This window comes from Leuciscus leuciscus, assembly GCF_965113295.1.
Source record: "Leuciscus leuciscus genome assembly, chromosome: 9".
Classification (NCBI taxonomy): domain Eukaryota; kingdom Metazoa; phylum Chordata; class Actinopteri; order Cypriniformes; family Leuciscidae; genus Leuciscus; species Leuciscus leuciscus.
Genome location: NC_138733.1, coordinates 3,604,772 through 3,619,332, shown reverse-complemented (window position 1 = coordinate 3,619,332; position 14,561 = coordinate 3,604,772). Strand labels below are relative to the sequence as shown.

Genomic DNA, 14,561 nt, shown 5'->3' with positions numbered 1-14,561 from the left:
CCTAAACCAATCCACTTTCCTGAGCCCTAAAAAGCCAGTTTACTCAAACTAATCTCAAACTTTACCTGTTAGCAACTGAAACCGGCTTTGTGCAACAGGCCACAGGACGTTTTTGTTGTTTTACTAGAGACAAAGAACTGCCTTACACTGACAGCTAAATGACAAGTCAGAAAGTAACAACTCAAAAACAACTTCCACAAAACTAACGTCACAGATCTAAAGTTTATTTCATTTATACGTTTGCTTTATCTGAATCTCAGAGTTTATTTTAATTATTGGATCTGTAGAAACCTTTAACTCACAAAATCACACATTGTCAGTGAAATTGTCATTTTATTTTTTGTTATTGTACAGATGTTCATTATTGTATATACATCTGTTTATGTAATTAACAGGCTTTATGTAACTAAAACAAAAGTAAAAAAAACCTTATCAAATTCAGGGAATTGTCTCATATATTAACAAATAACTGATTGTTGTTTTTCTACATTTGTTTCCAGTCTCTTTTAATTTTGGTATTTCTTTGAGTAAGCGTCCAATCAAAATAATTTTCAATAATTTTCTTTCTTGTTCTCTAACATATAAAACACAAATCTTGTGGCATTTCACAGAAACACTAGTTTATTAGTAAACTAACTACACATTTACTTTATGTGAATCTAACAAAACATTTGCTCACTGTGACACAGAACAATGCTTTCTAATATGATTCACTAGATTACTTGATGTGGTGAAACTCTTCCCACACTGAGTACAGTAGTACGGCTTCTCTCCAGTATGAACTCGCTCGTGTGATTTCAGGTTTCCAGAATAAGTGAAACTTTTGTCACAATATGAGCACTTGTAAAGTTTTTCTCCAGTGTGAATTCTTTGATGACTTTTCAGATGGTCAGCTCTAGTGAATCTCTTCCCACAGTCAAAGCACACATGATCTCTCACTTCATTGTGTGTTTTCTGGTGCTGTTTAAAACCGTCCAGTCTTGAAAAACTCTTTCCACAGGGAGAACACACATAAGGCCTCTCCTCTGAATGCACTATCAGGTGTGTTTTTAGATTTGATGATGAAATAAAATCTTTACCACACTGATCACAGTTAAATGGTTTTTCTCCAGTGTGAATGTGCAGATGATACCTGAGACATGTTGAATCTCTGAAACTCTTTCCACACTGAGTGCATGTATACGGTTTCTCTCCAGTGTGAATTCTCATGTGTTTGTTAAGGTTTCCTTTATGTGAGAAACTCTTTCCACACTGAGTGCAGGTGTGCGTCTTTTTGGCTTTTGTTCTCTGAATTGTAAAGTTACAATGTTCCTCCTCCACTTCATTCAGTTCTTGTCTTTGCTCTTTCACTCTCACCTGGTCTAAAATACACAGAAATACAGTCAGAATCAGTTCAAGTGAACCCTTATTTAATAGCAGAAAGCTACAGAGATCAGATCTTTCACTTTTTGTTCCGTCATTCACTTTTGAATATAGTAAAAATATGTTTGACAACTGCTATACAAGGTTATGATCATTTGGATGTATTTCTCTATTATTTATCATCCATATACTGCTTATTAATTCACATCCACCAAAGCAGTCAACAATGAAGAATCAAGAATGGACACCAACCTATTTGTTCTTCAGTATCTTCATGTTTTATTCTGGATGGTTCTGGATCAGTCATATCTTCAATCTCCTCTTTAATAAACTCCATCTTTAACAGTCACACAGAATTCAGCTGCTACTCCTGGAGTGTGTCCTTCTCTTGTAGGATGATGGGAATATTCCCAGTATTTATTGGTGAATTGTTGTGGGAGGGGCTTCACTGCAGGTGTGAACTGTGATCACTGTGTTTTTATCCAATCTGCATTTAAAAAGTACAGGGCCATCATGTTAAACTGCTGCTGAAAAGCCTCTTTGTCTCCAAAAGTTCCCTGTTTTCAGCTCATTCATTATGGTGATGTCTGAGATCTTCTGTAAATTGGCACATTAAGCTCATTTTATTGGTGTCAACAGGCTGAAACAAACTACAGCATCATTACCTTTAACTTCAGTTCTTGCCTTTGCTCTTTTACCTCCACCTGGGTCTGAAACATTAAAACATTAAGTTGTTAGAATGAGTTCAAGGAGGATACATGTGAATTTTCAAGTGAACCCTGATTTAATAACAGAAAACAAGTGAGATCTGCTTATCAAATATTATATTTTTGATGTACCAAAGGTTAGTTTTGTCATCCTCTTGTTAATAGTCAAAATGTGAATGACAACTGCTGTACAAGATTATGATATAAGTGCATTTATATTTTTCTAGATTATTTGCTTATTTTTCACAGCTCTTATGATTGGTATCGAACAATATATATATAAACTAAGCCAAACAGCCAGTGATCATCATGCATTTGAACTAACTGAAACTATTCATAAAATCAGCTATGATTTGTTTTGTTTTTTTACATTGTAACAGATGTTTTGTGTAGAAGATAACTATATAATTAAACAAGATAATCTGGTGATTCAGATAATAGGCTAAATGTTTTGTCTTTGACCTTTCATTATACAAATCAAATTGTGTTTGCTGTGACAAGCTTTGGGTGTCTATAATGTTTATTTCCACTAGATGGTGCTTGTGTACTTCAACACTCATTTATTTCAGCAACTTTTAATCAGTTTAATCTGTATATTTTTATATTTCGACTATTTTATAATGCTTGTCGTGATTTATATACTCAACTGTTGTATATTTGAGCAATAATTATTCTTTCTAAGAGTTTTTTGGGTATATTTTATTTTGTTCCCATCGTGCCTTTGTATGTCACTTCCTGTTTTTTGCCACGGAATAATGAGTCAGAACTGCGGTCGGAGTTTTACAGAGCAATTCTGCTGATCATATAAAACGATGTAATCATCGCAAAGTTTAAAGTATTTCTCTTTATAATCATAAGTCATGCAATCAAGAAACTTCAAGATGTAACCCTCTCTCTTAGCTCACAAGTAGGCAAAAGTGGTATGTATTTTCTGTTTATGTACGAGTTTAAAGTCATGTGTGTTTTCCATGTAACTGACTGTATGACATGTTTTTGTTGTATATTCATCCTTTTTACTCAGTTCTACGGTGTTGATGTTGATGTCTGAGTCCAGAGAGCATTAAACATCAGTTAAAAAGAACCTCAGCCTTCGTGTTGTGACTAAGAGCGGTACAGTAGAACACTTACTGCGTCGGTGAAGGCCAACAGCATCTGATAGTAAAGCTGCACGAGGAAGACGGCCATCAAGAGGCGCCACGTGTTGAATGAGGGAAGTACAACATGAAAATATCGCAATTGACTGACTGAAGCAGCCAGTGGGCAAGTAAAGGCTGAACAAGCAAGCACTATTGAAGTTAGTGACTTGGAAGCAGCACAAGGTCTTGTGAACTGTCGCTGAAGTTTCAATTGTTCTGGTATTTCGGTCATCCTCATTCTAAGATAAAGTTGGACATTTTTCTATTATCGTTTGGCTTATTAAGAAACTAAAGGGACTAAATAGATGGGCAATTGTGCTACTATTGAATAAGACTAAAATTTGAATTTTCTGTTATATTCAAGTGTTTTGCATACTTTATAATTTAAGCGTGTTGATATTCACATTTTACAAGTTACAAGTTCATACCTTTGCTACTTGACACAGTTCTGCAATTGTTTATCATTTACATGATTGGATCACATAAGTCTAGCTAAGATAATCGCTTTACACTAAACTTTAGATTTATTTTGAGCTCTTTGAATATTCACATTATAGTGCAACATAGGTCTAGCATGTCATACACAAGTGAAAAAACATTGCTGCCTACTACAGAAGTCAGCTCTACATACCCTACTGCACAAGACGTAGACAATGCAGAGCAGGTTATCCCACCACAGCAGGCTGATATAGCTGAGCAAGTTGAAGTGGCTGCATAAGTACAACAACCTCAGGTTGGCGCAGATAATACACAGCTCCCAGATATTAGAAGAAGTCAGCGAGCACGCACGCTTACCGAGAAGGGTAAAACACTGCAAGACGCTAGACTAAATTATCTGAAAAGAAGCTTTGAGCAAAGGTATAGAAGGTGGAAATATCACATCAATGGTTTGAAAAGAGCCATTAAGAACAATGATGATGCAGAATTGATTTGTGAAGTTGTGAGCACCATTAATGCCATTCAGTCTGAAGTCGACCGTATTTATGACGATATAAGAAGCATCACAAGCCCGGAACCTGAAATCCGAAGGAAAAATGACACTTGTCTTGCCATTACTAGCACTGCAAATGAGAAGTCTCAGAGCTTTCTCAACGGTGATCCTAAGGAGATTCCCTGGCCTGATTCAGATTCCGTGTTTGAAGCCACGGTGTCCAGCATCATCTCAGCATCCTCCAGTAAGTCAAAGTCTGTTTCCAAGATGTCCAGTCAATCTTACAGTGATTCTTTGCAGAAAAGACGAGAAAGTAGCGGCCACACAAGAAGTGATTAAAATAATGAAGACACAACATCAACATGAAGAGGAAATTAGGAAACTGGAGGCAGAGGATGAAAGGTTAACAGCAGAAAGAGAAGCTCAAGAAAGAGAAACCGAAGCGGAGAATGCAAGGAAAAGGGCTCAATTTATTTTGGAAAGCACTGTTAGGAAAATAAAGCTGGAAGAAAGGAAAAAGGAAGTGGAACGGTTGGAGGAACTAAAAAGACATAACGCAGCACAAGCAAGGCTGCAGGTTTATGCTGAAAGCATCAAAGGTGATGAGGGAGAGCGGCGTTCTGCTCCTCTTCTTCAACAAAGACAAGAAGATTATGTTTTTCAACCAAGCATTCCTTTTTCTCTCTCTAAGCCATTCATGCTCGCACAAGACACTGCTCCTTTCAACCAACCCTCTTGTTCCTCTCAAAGGTTACCAATTCCCCAAGCTCATATCTCTCAGTCACCTTCATTGCCTGCTCCCAACGAAGCTTCTAATGACCTTGTGAAGGCACTCGCTGAAGCGATTACAGCCAACAGGATCCCAATTCCAGAACCTGTTGTTTTCTCTGGAGATCCCCTAAAGTATAATGACTGGAAGCTGTCTTTCCAGACATTAATTGATCGCAAGAACTTGCCACCTCAAGAAAAGCTCTACTTTCTACGCAAGTATGTAGTTGGTCCGGCCAAGAGAGCTATTGAAGGACATTTTGTGGCTGGAACAGAAATAGCTTACACGGCAGCCTGGAACATCCTCGATGACCGGTTCGGCAATCCGTTCGTAGTTGGCAAATCTTAGCGTGACAAAATACAGTCTTGGCACAAGATTGCTACCAAAGACAGCAAAGATCTCCAGGAATTTGTAGATTTCCTAAGCAGTGTTGAGTCAGCCATGCCTTATGTTCAAGGTTTACAAGCTCTGAATGACTGTGTTGAAAATCAGAGAATATCAGCCAAATTGCCAGACTGGTTAAGTTCACGTTGGAATAGAGCAGTCACCAAGTTTCAAGACGAGTACAAAGGGTTCCCAGATTTCAAATACTTTGTTGTAGCGACAATGGGTATGAACCAAACGCAGACTAATCTTCTTCCAGAAGATTAATTCAAACTTTCCACTTCCTGCCGAACAAAGAGGAAGATTTGGTCAGGACTTCTCCATCCTCATCCATCTTGTCACAGGATCCAGGCGCCAACCAGTCGGGCTATTTAAAAGAGCCCCCAGCACTAACACATAACTGGTCAATGACTAGCTTTGTTGCCAAATTACTGATTGGTTAAGAGAAAGACAGAGACCAAGGCATCACACAAGTGTCTTCACATCCCAGAGCCATAACTCACCCAGGCTCCAGAGAGTCTGTAACCAAAGACTTTTATTGGTTAACTGAAGGCAGAACTGGTCAACTTCGATAGTTTGCAAGACGGATCGATACCAGCAGATGTTGTTTTCCCCCACAACATTCCTGACCCCTTCCCCCTTTAAGACCTCTGAACGAACAAACAGAGTCCGTTTCTCTCTAAACCAGAAAACTGAGATTTTTCCTACAGTATACATAAAACTCATTCAAGAACAATTTTCAATGGACTTACAATCAAACATCATGCAACTACATAAATCTATTTTGTGTCTGCAACTTATATGTGTGTTTAATATGCTTAGATACCATATAACTCATGTAATGTTATAACTGTTAGATGTTTGAATGAAAGTGTGTTGTGTTTCATATCAGTATGATCCTATGCTCTTGATTCAAAAGATGGCTTGATTGAAATCTGTGTAAAATGTTTCGTATTCTTATAATACTGATCATGTCTAAACTGTGGCATCTGGTCTCTCTGTTACCAAGAAAACCCCCCCAGATAAGATAATTTACGATCAGAACTGAGAAGAATGCCACCTCCTAAATTTAGCCAGTGTCTAATTGGCCAGAACTCATCCTGGAGGTTGGACAACTTTGAGTTTAAAATCTTAGACCCAAAACAAAGCTCTTTCTCTAGGCGCTCTCTCGGCTCTCTCTTCGATCTGCTCTCTAACTCTAGCTCTTTGGGTTCACCCCCAAGAAACGCTCTGCTACCACTCTCAAGAGAGATGGGCAGAAAAAGGATGAAGATCTCAATCAGACGAGTAACCATGTAAACGCAGAGACAAAGAACCCAAATTAAGATCAGAAGAACGGGTTCAACAGCTTTATTCAAGCCATCTTACTACTCTCGTCTAAGTTGTCTTTTCTTTTCTAAGTTTTCCTTTATTTTCCGTTGTGAGTCTCGGTTCTAAGTTAAGTTTTGCGACAAGATTTCGAGCCACGTTTCTTCTGCAAAGCCAGCTTCAAACAAAGACTTTCATTCCGCCAGCACACCACGTGACTGGCCGCCCCAGACATCAGGCACGAGGACACCAGCCAACGAACGAACTCGGGAAACCCCCTTTTTACAGACAAAGGGAATCCCCAAAGCAAAGACAAGCAAGTACTACCTCCAGACTAAAAGCTGAACTGGTGTATTGATATACATTTAAAAACCTGTCTAAGAAACGATAGAAGGGTTAAATTAATGATTGAGTGTTCGTTCCAGGTCATGTGTTATAAGTGCATAAACTTGAGATTTCATCATCTCACTCTTAAACTCACTCTTAAAACTTAATCTTTCCTTACTCTTTTTCCTTCTGCAACTCGTATGGATGTGTGTGTGTGTTTGTGTTAGATATTAGTTTTTATGTGTTAGTATATAATCAATAAAGTATTGTTTGTATTTTAACAAAGAGATTACTTGTGTTAATCTGCTTATACATTTTATTGTCTTGAACTTCGATTTAAGTTACCTATATATGCTTTTACCCGTGATTATTTCTTAATTTATTGTTAGCTGGGGATTCATTCTTTCTTGGCCAGGAAGATATTATATTTCCTAGAGTTAATACTTGTTTATGCTTTCTGTTCATTGGATGAACTGATAAAATGATCATACTATTGATTCTGCTACAGTAAATTCTGAAAATAATAAAAAATAATACAAATATTAATTATTGATCATAATCCGTTATGAATAATAATTAATTAGATTTATACGTGGGCGTATAAACGCTGCATTGTTGAATTTCTCAACAAGGAAGCTCGAATTGCATGCAATCCTATCACGTCACTGCAAGCAATAAAGCCAGCAGAGCAAGAAAGGTACAGGCAAACAGATCAAGATCATAAGTTTCAGCGGAATCGCAACTCAACTGCCAAGACATTCACCACTAGTTCCAACGAGGAAAGGACTAGCTTTATGTGTGTCTTTTGTAAGAGATATGGCCACACTCTTCATAAGTGTCGTAAGATTATGGAAAGACCGATTGAGGAAAGATTGAAGTTTGTACAGTCTGAGAAGTTGTGCTTTGGCTGTCTTAAGACTGGTCATAACTCCAGAAGCTGCACCTCTAGGAGCGTGTGTGAAAAATGTGAGAAGTGTCACCCAACAAGCCTACATCAGGACCGTGTAAATAAATTTCCAGTACAAAGATCTAAAACCAGTCAAGATCAGTTCAAGGTCAATCACGGATCTGCAGATAGAACAGCCGAATCACATAAGGGACAAGAGTCTAAGCCTGTGACTTCGAACAGAGTAGTTCAAGAAAGGAACGGCACTCATACCTCATCGATCATTCCAGTTTATGTCTCAACAACAGCTGAACCAAGGAAGGAGATTTTAGTGTATGCCTTGCTTGATACTCAGAGCGACACTACTTTCATTCTAAAGGACACAGCTGAGACACTTTATATCAGGAAAGAGCCTGTCAAACTCAAGATTTCTACAATAACATCCAAAACGAAGGTTGTGTCCAGTCACAAATTGAATGGACTACAAGTAAGAGGCTTCCAGTCCAAAGTGAAAATAAAACTTCCAACAACTTACACTAGAGACTATATACCTGCAAATAGATCTCATATACCCACATGTGAAACCGCAAGGAACTGGCCTCATCTAGAACATCTGGCAGATGTAATGGCTCCTGCACTTGACTGTGAAGTAGGTTTGTTAATAGGATACAACTGTCCTCAAGCCTTACTTCCCAGAGATGTTCTCAGTGGCAATGAGAATCAGCCATTTGCACAAAGATCTGTGTTGGGTTGGAGTATCGTTGGATACAACCATGACGACAGTTATCAAGATGAAATCGGTGTGAGTCACAGGATTATTATGAAGCAAGTTCTACCAGCTGGTGATCCATCTCACAAACTCAAGTCTGAAGTCTGCTTTGTACATAGGAACAAGGTAAAAGAGATGATCACTCCTGCAGAGATAATGAAGGTTTTTGAGTCGGACTTTGTTGAAAGGGATAATGAGGAAGTCTCAACGTCACAAGAAGACTTAAGGTTTTTGGCTAAATTGAATGAAGGCATTAAGCAAACACAAGATGGACACTATGAGATGCCATTGCCTTTTAAGGGTGAGAGGCCAGATTTGCCAAACAACAAAGCATGTGCCGAGCATCGACTCAGATCCCTAGAGAAACGTTTAAGGAGAGATGAGCAGTACCAAAAGGATTACCTGGCTTTCATGAAGGACATAATGGCAAGAGGCGATGCTGAAAAGGTCCCAGAGATGGAGTTAAGTAATCAACCAGCATGGTATATACCTCACCATGGAGTATATAACCCGCAGAAGCCAGGCAAGATTCGCATCATCTTTGATTGCTCTGCAAGATTTCAGAATACTTCTCTGAATGAGCATCTACTGACTGGGCCTGACCTCACAAATACCCTTGTTGGAGTCTTGTGTCGTTTCCGGAAAGGGCAAGTAGCCATCATGTGTGATGTGGAGCGTATGTTCCACCAGTTTCATGTTGCTCCAAAGGATCGGGACTACCTCAGGTTCCTATGGTGGGAAGATGGAAACATGAAAGCCCCACCATCAGTTTTTCGAATGAAGGTTCACTTGTTCGGAGCGGCCTCCTCACCTGGATGTGCAAACTTCGGCCTGAAATACCTTGCCGTGCAAGGTGAAGGCAAGTTTAATCAAGCCACAGTGAAGTTCATACAACGTAATTTTTAGGTTGACGATGGTTTAGCAAGTGTAGACACTGAAGCAGAGGCAATCCAGCTTGTAAAGGAAGCCAGGGGTCTCTGCAATACCGGGAAACTTCGCTTGCACAAATTCATCACCAACAGCAAGACTGTGATCGCCACAATTCCAAGGGAGGAATGTACTGAAGGGGCGACTGACTTTGACTTGTCTCTAGGAGAGCCTAAAGTAGAGAGGGCACTCGGAATCCAATGGTGCGTAGCTTCAGACGAGTTCCATTTCAGAGTGCTAGTAAAGGAAAATCCTTTTACTAGAAGAGGAGTGTTGTCTACAGTTGCTTCTGTTTTTGATCTTCTTGGATTTGTCGCTCCCTTCATTTTAGTTGGGAAAAGTACCCTACAAAGGATGTGTCAAGATAATATAGGCTGGGACGAACCACTTCCTGATGACCTCAAGCCGCACTGGGAAGCTTGGCTGCGAGACCTCCATTACCTGTCTTTGGTAAAGATACCACGTTGTTATGTGCCATCAACATTCAAGGATGTTCAGCGATATGAGCTACACCATTTCTCAGATGCCAGTGTGTCAGGCTATGGAGTATGTTCATACCTCAGAGCTGTAACCATGTCTGGAGAAGTCTACTGCACTCTTGTTATGGGTAAAGCTAGGGTTGCTCCATCAAAGGTGGTAACAATTCCCAGACTAGAGCTCTCAGCTGCAGTGGTTGCCACAAGAATTGGTGATTTGCTCAAAAGAGAACTAGAATTGGATGGCATCCGTGAATACTACTGGACCGACTCCAAGGTTGTCCTTGGTTATATTAACAACGATGCACGACGTTTCCATGTATTTGTAGCCAATCGAGTTCAGCAAATCAGAACAAGCACTGAGACTAGTCAATGGCGATATGTGGCTTCAGAACAAAATCCAGCTGACCACGCCTCTCGTGGGCTCACCGTAAAGGAACTCATGGGATCGAACTGGTTTACTGGTCCAAGTTTCCTATGGCAAAGAGAACTCCCTAAGGAAGACATTAAGGTGGGAGAGATTAATGATGGAGATCCGGAGCTCAAAAGGGAACAAGTTCTTACGACCAAGGCAAGAGAAGAGTGGTGTCTGTCAGATCGCCTGCAAAGGTTTTCAGATTGGAAGAGGGCAGTGAAAGCCATAGCGAGACTCAAACGCTGTGCAAGGAGTGCGAAAGGTTTGGTAGAAAGATCCAACAATTTCACAACATTTGAAGAAAGAAAGGATGCTGAACAATTAATTATTCGTATCGTTCAAGAAGAAGTGTTCAGTGACAAAATCAAGCATCTAAGACAAGGCAAGGAAGTTAATTCATGTCAGTTCAACAAGCTGTACAAGTTAAGTCCGTTTATCGACGACCATGATGTCCTACGGGTGGGAGGACGATTGACACAGGCAGAACTTCACCCTCATGTAAAGCATCCAGCCATTCTTCCTAAAGGGCATCATATATCTCGTTTACTCATAAAACACTTCCATGAAAAGGTGCAACATCAAGGTCGTGGCATGACCATCAATGAAATCCGCTCCAATGGTATTTGGATTCTGGGATGCAGTAGTGAAGTTTCATCTCTCATCTACAAATGCATTAAGTGTAGGAAACTGAGGAAATGCAATCAGGAGCAAAGGATGGCTGACCTGCCACTAGAAAGAATGGAAGCTACTCCTCCGTTCACCTATAGTGGCATGGACTGCTTCGGTCCGTTCTATGTTAAAGAGGGAAGGAAAGAGTTGAAGAGATACGGACTACTTTTCACCTGCATGTGTTCGCGAGCTGTTCATCTTGAGGTGCTGGATGATCTTAGCACTGATGCCTTTCTTAATGCACTGCGTTGTCTTATTGCTATACATGGTAATGTAAGTCAACTGCATAGTGATCAAGGTACCAACTTCATGGGGGCAAAGGGAGAGTTCCTGAAGTTGATGAAGGGAATGGATCAAGAACATGTGAAAGAGTTAGGCTGTACCTTTGTCATGAACCCACCTGCTTCCAGTCACATGGGTGGTGTCTGGGAGAGACAGATTCGGACTGTAAGGAGTGTACTAACGTCCATCCTAGACAAGTCTGCAGCAAGACTAGACAGTTCTTCTTTAAGAACATTCATGTATGAAGTAATGGCGATCGTGAATAGTCGACCATTGACCTCAGAACACATCAATGATCCTGTGGGACCAGAACCATTAACGCCGAATCATATACTAACAATGAAGTCAACCATCATTGCACCACCGCCTGGAGAGTTTGTAAGGGAGGATCTTTATCTTCAGAAGAGATGGAAAAGATTTCAGTTTCTGGCGAATGAGTTTTGGACCAGGTGGAGGCAAGGCAAGGCAAGGCAAGTTTATTTATATAGCACATTTCATACACAATGGCAATTCAAAGTGCTTTACATAGAAGAAATTAAAATAATGAAAAGAAATAAGAATAATTAAAACAGTTTAGAAAAAATAAAATAAAATACAGTACTTTTAAAAAATAAAAAAGAATATTTATTATAGATCTTTCTTTCAAAGGATTCCCTTAAGACTTAAATCTTTCAACCTTCTTTTAACCTTCAATCTTCTTACGACTTCCATCTATCAACTTTCCTTTAACTTTCTTTTCTCCCTCATTTACTCACACGTTCTTTTCACTTTCTTTAGCACTTTAGCACTGCGTTCACATTTTTTCTCAGACGAAAACTTTAATATCGTCATTTAAATACTGTTCTACTTTCAAACCCACATTAATCACTTTCACATTATCACCTTCTGAGTGGGCATTTACAGTTTCGGGCTAAATGCCCTGCTGACATAGGAGAAATTAAAATAATTAAAAGAAATAAGAATAATTAAAACAGTTTAGAAAAATAGAGTAAAATACAGTACAGTACAAACAGTCGGACGAACAGCGGCACAGTGCTCATTCAGTAAATGCACAGCTAAACAGAAGTGTTTTGAGTCTGGATTTGAATGTGACTACAGTAGGAGCACATCTGATCTCTTCTGGAAGCTGGTTCCAGCTGCGGCTGGCATAATAGCTAAAAGCAGACTCACCATGTTTAGAATGAACCCTTGGTATTTCTAGCTGATATGATCCTAATGATCTGAGTGATCTGTTGGGTTTATATTCAGTGAGCATATCTGCAATGTATTGAGGTCCTAGGCCATTGAATGATTTATATACCAGTAATAATACTTTAAAATCAATCCTAAATCTAACTGGGAGCCAGTGTAAAGACCTGAGGACTGGTGTGATATGTTCATATTTTCTGGTTCTGCTCAGAATCCTGGCGGCAGCGTTCTGTATGAGCTGCAACTGTCTTATGGTCTTTTTGGGAAGGCAAAAAGGAGGAAGGAATATCTGTTGAGTTTGCAGCAGAGAAGTAAGTGGAATAAGAGCAGGAGAAACACCAAGATAAATGATATTGTTCTGCTTCAGGATGACTTAGCTCCACGAAATCAGTGGAAGCTAGCTAAAGTGGTAGAAGTCTTCCCTGGATCTGATGGAATGGTGAGAAGACTTAAACTTCTGGTTAGTGATGCAACACTAGATAGCAAGGGTGCACGCACAAACAAGCCAGTCTACTTAGAAAGACCCATACACAAAACAGTGTTACTACTTGAAGCTGATTAAAGGGTTAGCTTTAATTAGTGTTTAACTGTATATGTTAAACGTGTACAAATACTTACCCTCTGAATGTTTATAAGTTTATGCTGAGTTACTGAACTTCTATTAAGAATCACACATGTGTGATGGTGGGAGTGTGTTTGCTGTGACAAGCTTTGGGTGTCTATAATGTTTATTTCCACTAGATGGTGCTTGTGTACTTCAACACTCATTTATTTCAGCAACTTTTAATCAGTTTAATCTGTATATTTTTATATTTCGACTATTTTATAATGCTTGTCGTGATTTATATACTCAACTGTTGTATATTTGAGCAATAATTATTCTTTCTAAGAGTTTTTTGTGGTCCTTGCACATACGGTCGTACTAGACTGCCTGAAAACTGCTACCATCATTCCAGTGCCAAAGCAGTCCAACATCACTTCCCTGAATGACTATAAACCAATAGCACTTACACCTATCATATCTAAGTGCTTTGAAAGACTCATTCTGGGACACATTAAATCTGCACTTCCTCCCACATTAGACCCCCATCAATATGCATACAGATCAAATAGATCTGCAGAGGATGCAATAAATTCTACTCTCTATACTGCACTGAAACACCTGGAGCAGAAGGATACATATGTAAGGATGCTCTTTGTAGATTTTAGTTCTGCTTTTAATACCATCGTCCCTAGCAGATTATTCACAAAGATGCTGGATCTGGGCCTCAGCAACCAACTGTGTTTGTAGATCATGGGCTTTCTCAGAGAATGCTCACAGACTGTGAGACTGGGCATGCACATTTCCTCAACCCTGACCCTTAGCACTGGAGCACCGCAAGGATGTGTGCTGAGCCCCCTCCTTTCCTCCCTCTACACGCATGACTGTACATCAGTTCACCCCACTAACACAATCATAAAATTTGCCGACAATACAACAGTGGTGGGGCTCATCTCAAATGGCAGTGAGGCTGCCTACAGAGATGATGTATGTAGATTGCTTGAGTGGTGTGCAAATAACAACTTGTCTCTCAACATCAAAAAGACAAAGGAGCTAATAATAGACTTCAGGCGACACAGGACACAGACCCAGCCCTGGTTAAAAAAGCCCAACAGAGACTTTACTTCCTCAGAACTTTGAGGAAGGCCCATCACTCTGCCAGACTGCTGAAGTCCTTCTACCATTGCACGGAAGAAAGCATATTAACATATTGCATTACAGTCTGGTATGGAAACTGTTCAAAGGCTGAAAGAGCTGCACTGCAGAGGGTCATTAAAACCTCACAAAAAATCATTGGACTTCCACTGCACTGGAGAGGCACAGCATCAGCTCATCAACCACAAGTGAATATGAAGCGTTGACTATGGCTAAAATGTTGACGTAAAGTAGTTCACTATGGCTACGTTCACACTGTCAATCCAAATCTGAATATTTTTGTATCCGATTGGAATCTGATCTAAAATGATGTCCACACTGTGTATCGC

The 14,561-nt window shown here is 39.7% G+C and overlaps 1 protein-coding gene and 1 long non-coding RNA gene across 2 annotated transcripts; both read left to right on the top strand.

Moving 5' to 3' along the window:
• Window positions 1-2,558: 2,558 nt before the first annotated feature.
• On the top strand, window positions 2,559-4,062 carry LOC309506485. The gene is made up of 2 exons (XR_014208796.1): window positions 2,559-2,989; window positions 3,091-4,062. It is a non-coding gene; the product is annotated as an uncharacterized lncRNA (long non-coding RNA).
• Window positions 4,063-9,860: 5,798 nt separating this feature from the next.
• On the top strand, window positions 9,861-13,429 carry LOC309506256 (uncharacterized protein; the record flags this gene model as incomplete). The annotated part of the gene is made up of 2 exons (XM_082180014.1): window positions 9,861-11,803; window positions 12,816-13,429. The coding sequence occupies 2 exons, from the start codon at window positions 9,861-9,863 to the stop codon at window positions 13,096-13,098; spliced, it is 2,226 nt and encodes a 741-aa protein (XP_082036140.1). The 3' UTR covers window positions 13,099-13,429.
• Between the last annotated feature and the right edge of the window lie 1,132 nt (window positions 13,430-14,561).